At 43.8% G+C, this 14,890-nt stretch overlaps 3 protein-coding genes across 3 annotated transcripts in view; 2 read left to right on the top strand and 1 right to left on the bottom strand.

The window, feature by feature from the left end:
* SARC_00196 (hypothetical protein) overlaps window positions 1–9,069 on the top strand; it is a gene marked incomplete at its 3' end in the record, with an annotated part of 9,970 nt that extends 901 nt beyond the window's left edge. The window contains exons 4-24 of the mRNA XM_014306115.1: window positions 162–844; window positions 1,135–1,275; window positions 1,461–1,595; window positions 1,733–1,798; window positions 1,941–3,155; window positions 3,452–3,689; window positions 3,890–3,967; window positions 4,115–4,227; window positions 4,435–4,538; window positions 4,689–4,809; window positions 5,077–5,187; window positions 5,288–5,362; window positions 5,646–5,720; window positions 5,821–5,964; window positions 6,139–6,452; window positions 6,610–6,869; window positions 6,996–7,166; window positions 7,465–7,656; window positions 7,911–8,081; window positions 8,571–8,681; window positions 8,975–9,069. Of these exons, the coding sequence (XP_014161590.1) occupies window positions 162–844; window positions 1,135–1,275; window positions 1,461–1,595; window positions 1,733–1,798; window positions 1,941–3,155; window positions 3,452–3,689; window positions 3,890–3,967; window positions 4,115–4,227; window positions 4,435–4,538; window positions 4,689–4,809; window positions 5,077–5,187; window positions 5,288–5,362; window positions 5,646–5,720; window positions 5,821–5,964; window positions 6,139–6,452; window positions 6,610–6,869; window positions 6,996–7,166; window positions 7,465–7,656; window positions 7,911–8,081; window positions 8,571–8,681; window positions 8,975–9,069 (4,613 nt within the window). The remainder of the gene's footprint in view (window positions 1–161; window positions 845–1,134; window positions 1,276–1,460; window positions 1,596–1,732; window positions 1,799–1,940; window positions 3,156–3,451; window positions 3,690–3,889; window positions 3,968–4,114; window positions 4,228–4,434; window positions 4,539–4,688; window positions 4,810–5,076; window positions 5,188–5,287; window positions 5,363–5,645; window positions 5,721–5,820; window positions 5,965–6,138; window positions 6,453–6,609; window positions 6,870–6,995; window positions 7,167–7,464; window positions 7,657–7,910; window positions 8,082–8,570; window positions 8,682–8,974) is intronic.
* A 72-nt stretch (window positions 9,070–9,141) lies between these two features.
* Window positions 9,142–10,648, top strand: SARC_00195 (hypothetical protein; the record flags this gene model as incomplete). The annotated part of the gene is made up of 5 exons (XM_014306114.1): window positions 9,142–9,570; window positions 9,720–9,795; window positions 9,929–10,008; window positions 10,152–10,294; window positions 10,442–10,648. 5 exons carry the CDS (start codon window positions 9,142–9,144, stop codon window positions 10,491–10,493), a joined length of 780 nt encoding a protein of 259 aa, XP_014161589.1. The 3' UTR covers window positions 10,494–10,648.
* Window positions 10,649–11,013: 365 nt separating this feature from the next.
* On the bottom strand, window positions 11,014–12,814 carry SARC_00194 (hypothetical protein; the record flags this gene model as incomplete). The annotated part of the gene is made up of 5 exons (XM_014306113.1): window positions 11,014–11,719; window positions 11,829–12,004; window positions 12,099–12,182; window positions 12,271–12,404; window positions 12,538–12,814. The coding sequence occupies 5 exons, from the start codon at window positions 12,812–12,814 to the stop codon at window positions 11,014–11,016; spliced, it is 1,377 nt and encodes a 458-aa protein (XP_014161588.1).
* Window positions 12,815–14,890: the final 2,076 nt, after the last annotated feature.

The raw sequence follows: 14,890 nt of genomic DNA, 5'->3' as shown, positions 1-14,890 counted from the left end.
ATGTATATATATGCACCTGTGTACTTATTGACCTGTATTTCGAATTCAAACGTGATGGCGAACTTCTTGATCGCGGTATAATAGTTTGGTATGTTACTATACAAGTATTAAAGTTTGTCTGACTCGCTATATGATTATGTTTGAATCAAATTTATTGCTAGGCGGCGGTCAGAAGCAACAACCGCAACAGCAAAGGCCACCTCAGAACCAATTGCAAGGCAAACAAAGTCAAGATGCTGTGCAAGGGGTTTCGCAACGACCTGTGTCGGGTTCAGGAGATGACGGGAGGGGACAGAGTCAAGGAACGAATCAGTCCACATATCAATCCCACGGGCAACAGCTGCAATTTCAGCCAAATCAACAGCAGCAGCAGCGACGGCAACCACAACAACAGCCACCACAGCAACAGCAACAGCAACAATCACAGTCACAGGGACAGCAACAGCAACAGCAACAACAGCAGCAGCAACAACCACCACACATGCAACCGCGACAGCAACAACAGCCACAGACACAACCAAATCAGCAACAACAACAGCAACAGCGGAATAGCTATCCACAACAACCACAGGACAGACCACTCTCGCCAGTAGTTGCTGTACAGAATAGAGTGTCTCGGCAACCAACCGCTCAAGATCTGCCTACTCAAGAATCACCCTATTATTCTCAGAAACAGAACGCAATATTTAGACAAGCTTCGCAAAATTCGATGCACGACGGCCAATTACAACAGAATGCTTTGACAAAACAACTTTCGCAGCAATCTGTGCATAGTGGCGTGCCACCCATGTCGGTACAACGTCCCGCGTCAAACCTAAAGCCACAATCTCCCGTGTTTCCAAGGGTATGTTATTTCCTGACAAGTCGATTATCAACTTCTGTTTTGGATACACACGACAATACAGAAAATACCAGTTATCAACACTATGCTTCTAAAGGTCGTATTCTCTGCAATGAGTGCCAATTGATATATTGTCGTGCAAACTTTTTCGTGATTGAGGCCTTTTCCGGCAGTTTCGCCAAATTCCCTGGACATTCCGTATATTGTGAAATTGATAAAGTCAAAGTTGTCATTTTGCTGGGCAATTAACGAATGAATGTCAAGCTTTTAATGTTAGATGTATATGTGCACAGGCTGGCTTGGGGAATTCAACGAGTCAACTTGATGTATCTGCTCCGTGGTCCATTTCAGCACAAGAAAAGTCCGTCAGCGATGCTTACTTCAGTAAAATGAAATCAGACAATGGTGAGATCACCGGATTAGAAGCCAGAAACGTAAGTTTTTACAAGCAGTGATCCAAAATTATATTCCACCTTTAAACGATATTCCAGTGTTGCTCCGTATTTCAGTGAAATTATTCCAGAACATGACATCGCATTCCCATACGACCTGTCATGTGGAATTGCGACGCGGCATGCCTTTGTATCTGAACAATTTAACGTCTTGCATTCCCTCTCAGTTCTTGATGATGTCGAAACTTCCGGTTTCTACGTTAAGCCAAATCTGGGTATTGAGTGACAACAATCAGAATGGAAAATTGAATCGTGAAGAATTTGCAGTTGCTATGCGGTTGGTGAAGAATGCGCTCGACAAGGTATCACTAGCTTTGCGCCACTATATAGTACACCGGCTCATGCGTGGCGTTTGTTTCGAGGTTGTATTGATAAATGAATGAGCACGAGTGTCGACATGTGTGCTCTTTTCTGATGTCTGAAACTTCTTTGATTACAGAAACCGATACCGAGTGTTCTTCCCCCGGACATGATTCCGCCATCACGACGACCACTTAGTGTCACGGTATGCTATATTACTTTCACATGAATTTTTATTGCGTGGACGATGTTGAAATTGTAATTGCTACGATTTTGTGGACGAATACACGAGGACACACCAAATTTCTTACTGAACTTTGCAGTTTGAATATCAACTTACCCAGCAGGAGACAACTCACTCACCTGTGATGTCGGAGCGGTCACAACCGTCTCACAGTACGACTCAGCCGTCAATGCCTACCCAAATTGCCCAGGATGTTGGGCCAAGCGCTTTGGTGCCCGATCAAGTCACGGAACCAGAAAATCGTTTCCAACAAAATATGCAGGGATCTAGCTCATCTGTACCTACCGAGAATGCACAGTTTAGCATGCCGTCGGGGTTACAACAGAGGCCACAGTCTGACGAAATTCAGAAAAAATCGCCAATAGAAGACACTTGGATAATCAGTCCGGAAATGAAGGCACAGTCTGATACTTATTTTGATATGCTGTTGGACGGTGAGAAATCCGACTATCTAAATGGCAGACAGGCTAGACCACTTCTTGAAAAGTCTGGCCTACCTAAAAGCGATTTGGCGAATGTATGGAATCTTGTAGATAACAATCAAAAGGGGCAACTTAACAGGGAACAGTTTGCATTGATAATGTATATTATCAAGAAGAGAAAGGAAGAGCCAAATACTGTGCTGCCATCGGAATTGCCAGCAAACTACGTACCCCCAAGTCTCCGTGCGAATGGTTTATCAAATTCGAGAATTGGGTCTCCACTGCCAAAGTCTTCCGTGACCACGATGCAACCGAGGGGAATGTCTTCAAGGCAGATGCCACCAGTGCCGATACAACCATCACCGTCGACGACGAATCGAGAAATGTCACCAAGTGTGGCATCACAAGATTACACTGGTAACGATTTGGGTCATTCGCTTCCATTGACATCCACTACTTCGATTCCTGTTGCATATGATAGTATGCTCGGAGGTCAAGAACAGCGACTGAGTGCCAAGGATTTCGACACAGCATCCCTGCCATCCTCTCTAGCACTTGACTCTGCTCCGACATCACAGTTTCCTGCACCCTTTATGGTTGGTGCATCCGCCGCGTCAATGACATCACTCAGCAACTTAGCTTCCCAGAAGCCTATTGAGTCTTTGCAATCTACATCTCACGGGTCCCTCTTTACAAGTGACATACCCAAGTTGTCAGCGGGTGATGTAGAACTGGATACTGCGCTCGTTGACACACCCTCTCAAGGATCTATGGGTAGCTTCCCACCACCGCCTCTGTCTCCGGGGCCTGGTGAACAATCGAGCTCCAGTAATGACGATCTTGAAACTCTCCCTCCACCGTCTGAACCGGAGACAGGATTACCAGAGTGCAGAAAGGTGAGTTCAATAATGATAGCAAGGTTTCCGTAGCAGCTGCAAAATTCAATGCCTTTCATGGCGTGAGCTACCCTTTTTAGGTTTTCCTATACCCATCCAGGACATAATGGTTACAAGTTGACATTCATTTATGGGTTGATTTTGTCTCATTTTGCAACGAAAGTTGTGTTACAGAATTTTTAGGTCTCTCTTGTGACTACAGTGACAAATAATGCTTAGTGGATAGCGCATCTAACCTTATTTGGTCGGCGATTGAAGCATTCAGACTGACACGTTTATCCGTATGTTTTCGACAGGCAAGTACTATCTCAACGGTTAAACCTGCACCACGGGCGTTGGACCCATTCATAAACATGACTTCAGCTCGCGGTTCTATCGCCGATTCATCACTGAGAAACGAATCGCCATCTGTTGGTTTTGGTAATGCATCGTCTGTTCGGTCGTCATTTGCAGATCCTTTCAGCACTCCAGCGTCAACGTCATCGTTTGGTGAAGTCGGAATACAGAACTTGGGTCTCACAGAATTTAAAGAAGGTAAATGTTCAGATGAGGCCGTGGCTTTTTCTCATCTGAATTACATATTTTGGGTGTGGGATAGGGATGAGTACTATTAAAAAGTGATTCAGAGTCCATATTTCCATTCCCCATGTTATAATAGCACACGGAAAAGGGTTTTCAACGCCCGGCTCAAACTTACATGTTGCTTATAAGTTCTTCCTGCGATTTTGTTGCAGCCGATGCTGAAGATGATGAAAACATTAAAGAGGCAAATCGTCTTCGAATAGAGAAAGCCAAAGCTTTGGCCGCCGCTGGTATGTGATTTGTACAGTTTAAATATTATTTGATCATTGCGTGTTCGATACAGTCCACCACACAACAGATGCAAGTATATCACGGATGTCGGCATTAGAGCTCATGACATATCCAACTCTGGCTGCATATCTTTGTCTCTAATTCAGAGGAAGAGGCGAGACAGCTTGCAGGCAAGAGGATGGCCCTAGATGAACAGAAAAGTATAATTGATAGAGAAGTAGCCGATATGGACGACACACTTCAAATTAAGCTGGCGGAGGTATGTGATCTCTTTTCCTTTCGCTTCAACCAACACTTCATCGTCTATTTCATAGTAAATGTTGCTGAGATCATGCTGGGCATTTATGCAATCAATATGTATAAACTCGGGTTGATTTGCGGTTGTTGACTTCGTCTTAAGCAACGTGCCATTCTGACACTATAAGACATACTAAGTATGACTAGCTTTGTATGTTTACAATAATAGATTCAGGCCCAGGAGAGTGCTCTCAAATCTATTGAAGATGATATCGTAGCCAGCGAGAAGATTGTCGACGACAAGCAGACGGAGCTTGCTTTTATCGACTCTAGGTAAGGGAGTGTAAATCTTGAAACTGTGCCTGTCAGATAATAAAATTCACGTGCATACTGATACCTTGTGTTCGATAGTAGCAGAGTTACTGCGAGACCATCTGTATACGAGTTTACTCATTGATTTATCTTTCCACTTTGCGCGAGCAGAATGGAAGCAATCTCTCACAATAAGGAGGATGCCAGGCAAAGGCTGGAACACGCAAATCAGAACGGTGTCGAAGCGGAACTTAAGTTGAAAGAAATGGAGGCGGAGATAACTCAGAAGCAGGTAGTGCCTATGTTCGTACTATCTCTTCTGATTACAGGTTTATACCGTTAACCCTCTGAATATTGATGAGTGTCACAGCAAGCAATACAGCTGAAAATTTTCTCGCCCGTCGCATATTGCAAGTATGGTGGAATCTTAAAATTTCGTGAAAGGCTCTTGTTAAAACCAAAAGCATATTTTTATAGTGATATCTAGGAAATATTTCAATGTTGTAGTGTTGAAAGCTTCAGCAACCCCACTATCTGTTGGTACCTTCAATGAACCCAGAGCGAGCTAGACGAGATGGAGGCGAACATCGAGTCCATGGAAGCTCGCTGTGCCGATTTGGCGTCCGAAATAGAGAGAAGTGAAAGTCGAGCACGGGAATTCGAGTCCAAAGTAAGTTTGAGTTTTATATGTATCTGATCGCACTTGCTCGATCAAATGCACTAAAATAACCGGAAATTGATGTACTCATAAAAAAATCTCACTGTTATAGGTGGCGATGATGGCTATCCGTCTTGCAGACACCGAAATCAAATTGGCTGACCAACAGGCGAAATACGAAAGCGTGGTATGCTACTCGTTACGTGATATACTATAGTCGCGGATTTGGTCTTCTGATTAAGCTTTGTATCTGTACGGAGCGTTAGCCCGGGCGTATATAGGATAAGCTTTCCATTATTTTCATAGCTTCTTTGTTCTCAGCCGAGTTTTGCATGTTGTATTTTTGCGTAAGCATCCATGATTATATTAGTTTCGAGGCTGGCGAAGTTCAGCTGAGCTTGGTTGGGATTATGCCAATATTTCACAATATCATTAAATTATTGTAAAACTTCAACACGCTATGTTATCAGGTCGCTGCGACAGACGCTAGTGTAGCAGATGCCGAAAGGAAAATCGCAGATGACGAGACAAGGATTGAAATGCTGGTATGCTTTATTGTCATAGCGGCTTTCAATTATCTGCCCCGAAGTGCTCTCCGTCGTTACAGCTTCCTTGATACTGAACTGAAATATCTCATCACAACAGGCTTCTGGGCCGGAGTCCGATTCCGTCGCTGTCGATAAAAGAGTAGATGACGATTCCGTTATCTCGGCGCGATCGATTGAAGCTGATAGCAACAATGAAAACGCGAACGTGACAGGTGCTGCCGACGGACAGACCGACCAGGAGGTATTATGAATCTCAACTCTTATTTCCGTAAGGTTGCTTTCGATGATGAATCAAATGAACAATGCGCCTCAACTCAAGTTACTCTTGAATGTACGTAGGCTTTTACAACGTCCAGCAAATAACACTCCCTCGCAACAGGAGTCTAATTCTACGTTGTGTTTTCTCACTCAAAAGGACAAGACTGATTTGACTGGCTCACCGTCCTCGCCGACGGGAGAGCACCCTGACGAATCGGGTGTTAATGCAGAACGAACCGATACACCATCTCCGTATCCGCAATCGTCTCCGTCGCCAGTAAATTCCAACCCCAGTTCAGTACCATTATCACCAGTGCTGAGTCAAACATCGAGGCAATTGTTACCGGGTGCCGATTTGGTTGTTGAGAGGGGCTTTCTCGACACCGAATTAGCCGAGATAGGCACCGATGCGGAACTACAGGGTGATGAAAAAGAGAGTCCTTGGGAAGTAAATGACAGTGATAATCCGAGGTATTTGTTTTCTTTAAACCAAGACTTCAAACCATGCACTGCCTGCAACGTACTTTGAGTATAAGCATCGACTTCTCTTGATTTTCTTCATGCAGCTTCTCCCATTTAATTAATTTAACCTCTGAGATACATGTGTTCTTTCCCGATTACTTATCAGTGAGGAAACGTCACATGGTAATACTTTCGCCGAAATTATGCATGGGATCGATGCCATGAAGAACTCTGTAGACTCGGATCGGACTAACAATACGCAGAACTCCGACGATGATCCTAAATCGCCAGCCATGAACTTGGATCACACTGGTATTTTCACAGATGTTATCAGCGGTATCGAATCTTCACAACAAGATGAACAACAGAAGCGTGCTTCAGGTGATAAACCGCAGAAGAATACTTCAGATGATGAAGATATTCAAGGTAGGCACACGTCAATTAAAGTTAGCCTGCCTCTTTTTGTATCGCAGATGAGACCACCTCTGGTCATGCAAGTGCTATTTTTGTATTTTATATATGGGTTTTCATTAGTTTGTCTCGTTAAATTAGATAAGAATGACGCAGATGACAGTCCCAACATCGACTCTCATGACCCGTTTGCAAGTGATGATGAGGATTCTGACAAAGCTACGAACGAGATGAAGCTTTCTGATGACCATGTTGACGTAACATTCAGTGATCCTTTTACTGTTAATGACAGTGGTTCGAACTCTTCGAGTGGTATGTGTGTTATAGCGATCTGCCAGTCTGTCGACCACTATACGTTTTTGTTCTCACCCGCATATTGATCAGTGTCTGTGCACAAACACGATTCAACAGTTCAAGTCAGTCTTGAACCACCGACATTATATAGGTCACGTGTCACATGCTGTTATCAGTGAAGTTCTTGAAAGTAGGTACGTAACATTTGTAGGTAGATTAGTGTTCATTGCTTGAAAATGCGACTTACATTATGCTGCAAATATGTTGCATAGTTGTTGATATATACGTTTTTTTTCTCTCGAACATATCCATATAGAATCAGGTAAAAAAGATGCGGATGAAACCTTCATTACCGACACCCACGATCCGTTCGCAAGTGATGACGTGTGTGCTGACAAAGCCACGAGCGAGATAAACACAGGTTCTGATGACCATGTTGACGAATCATCCAAAGATCCCTTCGCTATAGAAGAAAGAAGCTCTAGCAACAGCCCGAACACTCCTGCTGGTATGATCAGCAATATGCCAGTCTGCTCGTGACCGTACGTGTAAAATTATATGTGATACTTGCATAACCGACGCTGACCCGAGACTATCCTCGAAGTCGTGACTCACATGTAAGAAGATATATATATAGTGGTAATCGATGTAAACACAAAACTATATTCTCTGGAAAATGTGCCTAATGATTTTACAAACGAAATACTCGTATTGCATAATTCTCATATGTGCACATCTCTCGTCAATCAATTTCGTCAACAGTAGTCGAGAATGTTGCAGATGAAAACCACAATACTGACAGGCACGACCTGTTTGCAAGCGATGACGATGGTTCTAGCAACGCGATGATTCCAGGCAGCGTTGACGAAATTACCAGCGATCATTTTGCTGTCGAGGAAGAGAGCCTTAAAAACGGTGCGAACTCGCGGAGAGGTATGCTACAGATATATGTCAGCCTGTTGCAAGCTGTGTACCTTGATGTACCTTGATTTTTTCCCACACGTTGATCAATATTTGTGCACAAACCATGCAAAGGTGCACGCCGTATTTTTTTTTACAATACTGAATAGGCTGAGGAAGAGTGTATTACAACCCCTTGTAAAAAAAGTGTCTGGAAAGGCTCAGTCACCTAAGTGGCTGGAAAGATTAGCTAGAGCACATAAGGTTGTATACCCCTTACTAACGATAAGCGAAATATTGCACTTTTAAATGCGCAAGATGGATGCTTTAGCTCAAATGCAGTCTTATAGTAGCGGAAAATACGTGTGCCCCAGACATTTTCAAGGTGGCATTGAACACAGTTGATTCTTGGTCTCTCGCTAGTTGTTTGCAATGGTTGCCATATCGAGGTTTTTGGGGTGCTCGACTAGATCATATTCTGCGCAACATATTACTCAAATATATTCATGCCTATCGGAACAGCATCGGGTGTCACCGAATATGGCTCGTTTGGAAACGACAACGCATCTGATAACCCATTCGATGAGGATGACAATGACCCATTCGCTGGGTCCAATGAGGATGACCCATTCGGTATGTGGTCCAATGATTTGAGTTATAGAATGCGCTTAAGCACTACATTAATTGCTGCCTAAAGTGAGTTTCTACGTATTAAAGCATAATTAATGTTTTCCAATAGGGGATGAAGACGAGTTCCCATCAGCGAGACCTTCAAAAGCGAGCCTAGATCCTTTCGGTATTTAAAGGCACATTACTTCTATTGCACTTCCATCCCAGGCCATTTGTTGCTTTTGATTCAGAATTGTGAGATTCTTTCTAAATCTTTTCTCATTTTTCGACTTGCAACGATACGATTTAAACAGCAGAGGGTAACGAGACAACCGGTATGGATACTTTCGATGATCTTCCGAATGGTGAGTGCGTCGCCGCAACCTATCTGTGCTCGTTTCGTTTTGAATGAGTATCTGATATTGGTTCGCTCTTCCTCAGTAAGTCTCAACCTTATCGTCTTACAACTAACAAACTTTTTCAAATGCTGGAACCCTATCCTCGCTACTCGGCAGGAAACGAACGTGATATGTCAGTGTCAGCATTCGGCGACCCTTTCGGTGATGTATCGGGCAATTCAAGTTTCAATCCAAATGACGACCCATTCGCTGCCTTTACCGCACCACCTGATACTACTTCGGCTAGTCATGGCGATCCATTTGGGGTCGACATGCCTGGGAGCAGTCCATCGGAGAATGTGCCTTCAGCTGACGATTCTACCCCACAGAATCAAAATGAGAGTGAAATAGGTGAATCACCCGCGAAAGGTGACGATATCGCAAACTCTGCTGATACATACCTTTTTGGATCGTCGAGTCAAGACACTAGCACTGTTCCTCAGATCGTGGCAACGGATGACAACGACTCCTTGGGGTCCGCTGTAGAATCTGTACCGTTCCCCTGTACGGATAAGGTATCAAGCTCAGCACTTCTTCGACACCTTCTTGTTGTTGTGTAGTAAATGGGGGGGGGGGGAGTTTTGCGTGAAGCATTCATTCTACCTTTGCTGGTTTCGAAATTAGGACCATGCCAACTGACAAGTGGTTTTTACTCATGACACAGAAAGTTGTAGGTCCGAGCTCCTCCATCCCATTACCATCGGATGTTACAAGCAAAAAGTCGCCTGGCCGATCTCCAGGTATGCCTCGAGCTTGTGCATGTGCATTCGTAATCGTTTTAAGAAGTGGGGTTCACTATGACTGGCGCACGGTCTCTACTTTGTACAATTTAAAGTCTATATACGCTAAGAGTTTCTATTCGGCTTTCAACAGGATCCGGCAAAAGAAACAAATTAAAACAAAAGCAGTCAATTCCGACCTACGATCCGCCACCGTACTTCGCAGATGCAGAGGTATGTGAAGTGCTTCATCAGCTGAGATGTCTTAGAATCTGCAATTCTTCGCATGTCATCGCTACGTGTAGTAGCTGTTCATCGAAACAAAATACCGCATATGATTAATTTTACTTGCCTTGTGTACATTTGCTATCGTTTAGCCCCTGGAATCGAACGTCACCCCAGCAGAGCAACCTGCGACTGGTAATCAGGATCAGCCACCACAACCATTGGGCTTAACTGATTCCGACCAGCTTCAACTAGCGATGGAGCAGAGTCAGAAGGAGATGTCTCCTGCTGAAAGGTATCACTTTATACTCCGAGTTGAGTTAACGTTTTCCATTCTATCAGATTTGATATTCCGCATGAGAAATGGATCAAATTATCATCCATATACGAGAAATAATTTCTGTCGTATTCATTACTGATTCTTTGGCCGTCACCTAATCAGAGAGGCCGCAGAATTGGAAGCCGCGATAAAGGCAAGCATGATGGATCAATGAAGGTGCAAGTATAGCTATGTAACTGCATCTATGCCAACGATACCAAATGGGGCGGCAGCCTCAAGCAGAATCACCATCTAGAGTATTTTTGCATGTATAGTATACTTTCGAAGGAACATGTACTAAGAGTAGATGAGAGCTACGTACAAAACCTATCCCCGAAAACATCATTTGCCGCATTTGCAAAGAATATGTACTGTGCATAAACAAAGTGGACACAATGAGAAATGTAGGGAAGTAAATATTGAATGCAATTTTTAAATTCGAGTGCTAGTCAATGAATAGACTGTAGAGCTCAGTATACTATAAAAGAGTCTGATTTAGACTGTAGAGCTCAGTAAAAGAGTCTGATTCCGAGAAATTTTCATAGTGCTTAGACAAATGCTGTTCTTGATCACCATTACACTGCTAATTGCCGCGTACGATGTGCCGATTGTTTGAAAGTACCTTCAATAATGGCAAAGGGTCCAACCGAAAGATGCTTTATGTTTATAATAGCGGTCATCGTTTCTCCAACCATTCAGTGTTGAAAATTATTGTCCCCAATCCCTGTCTGCTGCGAAACAATAGATGAATTCATTCCAGGCTTGGACTTTGGCCGCTGCATCTCCGGATTGCAATTTTCCTGATTTTCCGAGTGGTCAACGATCGAATTCACTGCGGATGCATTCCTGTACGAGCCCCCAGAGAAGTTATGTATGAAGGCTTTGAATTTCCTCAGTTCTTGAAGCTCCAATTCAAGCGTGTCTGCCCGTAACTTCATGTCCTCAGATTCGGCTTGGAGAGTTTCTCCGTGCACAATAGCATGCCTTATCTGCAGTTCAAGCTTAGAGGACATCACGCGTATACTGGCCAGCTCTTCACCAAGCTCGTTGATTGTGAGGCACTTCTGCTTCAGGCGATCCTCGGCTTTCTGTAACAGCACTTCAGATTCCTGTTTGCTCCCCACTAGAGTATCATAATTAGACTGCAAAACTTTTTCTTTTTGTGCCGCATCCGCTTTGCAAGTCTCCAACTCTTGAGCAAAGCGTTTACCCAGAGCACTGGACTCATTTATTGCTGCTATCAGGCGATCATTCTCAGTCTGTACATCCGCAAGTTTTCTCAACTTACATGCCTGTATCTCTATAGCGGATGTGAGCCTATTCACAGTCGCTGAAGACATTTTCAGTTCTTCTCGTATATGACATTCTCTTCGGCGCGCTTTGCAAAGCTCTGTCAGCGTACTGTACAACAAAAGGAACAATTCTAAACTTCGATGCACCCTTTCAAACTAGCAAATAACAACATCACTATATTAATCGAGTGCGAAACGAGACAGGAGCAGGTACATACCCCTCATGCAGTGCCTGCAATGAAGCCAAGCGCCCAGCTAGATCTTGACACTCGATCCGAGTTTCGGAAACTTCAGAATTTTTCAGTAGTAATCGTTCTATGGCTTGATTCAGTCTCTCAGTCTTGTCGCGAGCATGATTGGGTGATGGCAACAGGAAAAGTAGGTATTTATTATTCTACGGTTCAAGGAAATAACAATCGGACCGACTAGACACGAGTGTATAAAACCGTCACTTGGAGAGGTATCACTACATAATGACACCCGAATACCTGCTCACTATGACTTTGTTTGTATCCCTGTGCTAACGCGGCTTCGTTTTTGAGTTCTGTATTCTGCAATTGTAGGTTCCCGAGCTGGTGGATGGCGGATAGTAGAATTGGGTTAGTGCTGAAGAAAAAAAATGAGCAAGGAAAAAATCGGGGTCTGAGTACAATGGCACACCTTAAGCTTGACGAGCTCTAGCTCCAACTCTAATCGAGTTCGCTCACTGTTTTCGATCCCCGCTTGAAATCTGCTTGGGGTGATGGCAACGGCGAGTGAAACACCTTCGGATATCGCGTTGGTGGCATTAGAATCTGCAATGCGAAATGGACATACACGAGAAGAAGAAAATGTCTCGAGAGCAACGACTAAATTTTTAAATCAAGCGTGATGTCCACGAATTCGATGCGATGCGCGCTTTAGAATAAAACGTCAGGGTTCGCTCACCATTCAACTGCCCAACTTCATAGTCCGAGGTATTCGCGTCAAGTAACATCAAGCGGGATTCATTTGGCGCCGCCTTCTTTAAAGCAGCAGAGCGACACTTAGCTATCACCCAATGCAAGCTGGACAATTTGGTGAGAGTCTCCCAGCCCAAACTGGGCAGGCCCGGTGTTGCATACGACTTACGCGCGATGGCAGATGTTACATCTAGAACATCGCCTAGCGTATCTGCCTCAGCCACACCAGCCAATGCATGTTTAAGATAATTTCGCTCCGGCATTGCATTTAATACACTCCACAACTGTGAAAGCTTCGCAAAGCGGAGAGCGATAGCCAACAAATTAAGCTCCGGAAGTAGTGCCAGTTTTACGAAGAAGACTGAGCGTTGCGGCGCATTGCATACAAATCGTCAGTCGAGTGAAATGGATAGCATTTTTCGTCCAACAATCTAGTGACGAGGCAGGTTCAAGTATAGCGTTTCGGGTTCTTAAAAAATGTAGCTTGCACCAAAATACGCCGCACAATACCTGTATGATGTTGCGTAAACCGAACTGTAGATTCCCAAGCAGTCGCAGCATAACCGGTATCTGTTGTAACATAATTTCCTTACTGAGATAAAACCAAATCAGTTGTCAGGCTCTGTATACCCAAATGCGACTGCGATGTTAAAGTTGGTCAGCCCGAAGCGGAATACGTTTCGTTTATCGAGGTGCTACCAAACTAAAATGATTTCGAAGGAACATACCACTCGATGCCATCAAGTCTCGCAACAGTCCATGGCGTTGACAATATCACGCTGGCCAGATCTAGAGAGTACAACGCGGTCCAGGAATCAAGACCATTGATAGCCATCGCGAGCCGGAAGGCGTTCATGATGTTTTGCTCTGGGAATAACTGATATACATCAAGCAATTCAATGACGCTGTCGCTTAAAACGTATATGTACGCTGTATATCAACCAAAGCATGCAGGAAACAGCTTATTCATGCGCATATACCTTAGGGCCAATCCTATTAGAAGAAAGAACAAGCAGAAGTAGAAGCGAAGATCGCTTTATCGCCACGTTATCTTCGGAGACCAGTCTGATCAGCTCCACAAACAGTGGTTTTCCACCCACTTCACATATACGATTCTACGGTAAGAAGGAAGCAGCCAATTGATGATCGACATAATTGCATAGAATTTAGAACCTCGCATAAACATAGAGAAGGAACGCCAGAGTCGAAGGGGAAATGGGAAAGCACAACACATACACATTCTTCGCTGTTGCCGACGACTATATTGTACAGTGCGTTCAGAATTAGAGTGGTATCGGAAGCAGACCGTTGTAACCTGTAAATGATAGAAGATGTTTAAATAGAAGATACTATGACATCAAAGTCGTGTTGCATCCCCGAGTTCCACATAACTGAAGATTTTGACGCACACAACCACCATCCAAAATCTCTGTAACCATGCTAAATAGATTCAACCTACAAAGATGCAACTAAGCTGTCCACTAGCTTTTTTTCGGGAAGATATTCGCCTTGATCGACCTCGCCGGCACTGTCTTCGATATCACGTGTGTTGCGTTGATATGAGCTAGCTCTGAAGTAACGTAGCAGCTGCAGTGAGCATTAAATTAAGAATGATGAGGAAATCGCAGATTGCGTCGTACAGTGCAAACGTTGACACATGTCCTGTAAAAGTCACCGAAGCAGCTTTGCGCACCTTGTAAGCCATATCATCGGATGTATTTCCATTAACTAAGTGATTTACAATTGCTTCATCGGCATTGACCGGAACCAACCCCTCATCTTCGCCTGATAAAAAAGAATGATATGCAGGGGTCAGGTGGTGAGATAAAAATTATCGAGCCAACTCACTATCCAGTTACGAAATTACAGAGCAAAAAAGTAGATATTGTTTCAAATATAGCTGGTTCACAATGGATTTGTTGTATGAATTTTCCTAATACTTACACAATATGATAAGGACGTCCAGCATAGCAGATGCCGCTTCATCCTCAATTGTACTGGAAAGAACTGTATTGAGCACAAATGTTGCATACTTAAGGCTTCCTTCCGAGGCAATTGCCAGGTGGCCAACTCGTGAAATACTCGGTTCACGAGCGGATTCTTCGAGTGCTAAGCCTAGTCTCTATATTCCAATGCCAAATGTATAAAATAAATCACATCAAGCATTTATTAATGGGGAAAAGTACTCTTTTGTGCAAAATACCGCCGAGAACCATAGAAATTTGCATGAGGCAGGTTAGATATGCTCGATAATATCAGTAAACACACACATACACACACACACACACACACACACACACACACACACACACACACACACACACACACACACACACAAC

Source organism: Sphaeroforma arctica (genome assembly GCF_001186125.1).
Source record: "Sphaeroforma arctica JP610 unplaced genomic scaffold supercont1.5, whole genome shotgun sequence".
Taxonomy (NCBI): Eukaryota; class Ichthyosporea; order Ichthyophonida; genus Sphaeroforma; species Sphaeroforma arctica.
Note: the sequence above shows the minus strand (reverse complement) of the source record. Positions and strands in the feature narration are given on the sequence as shown.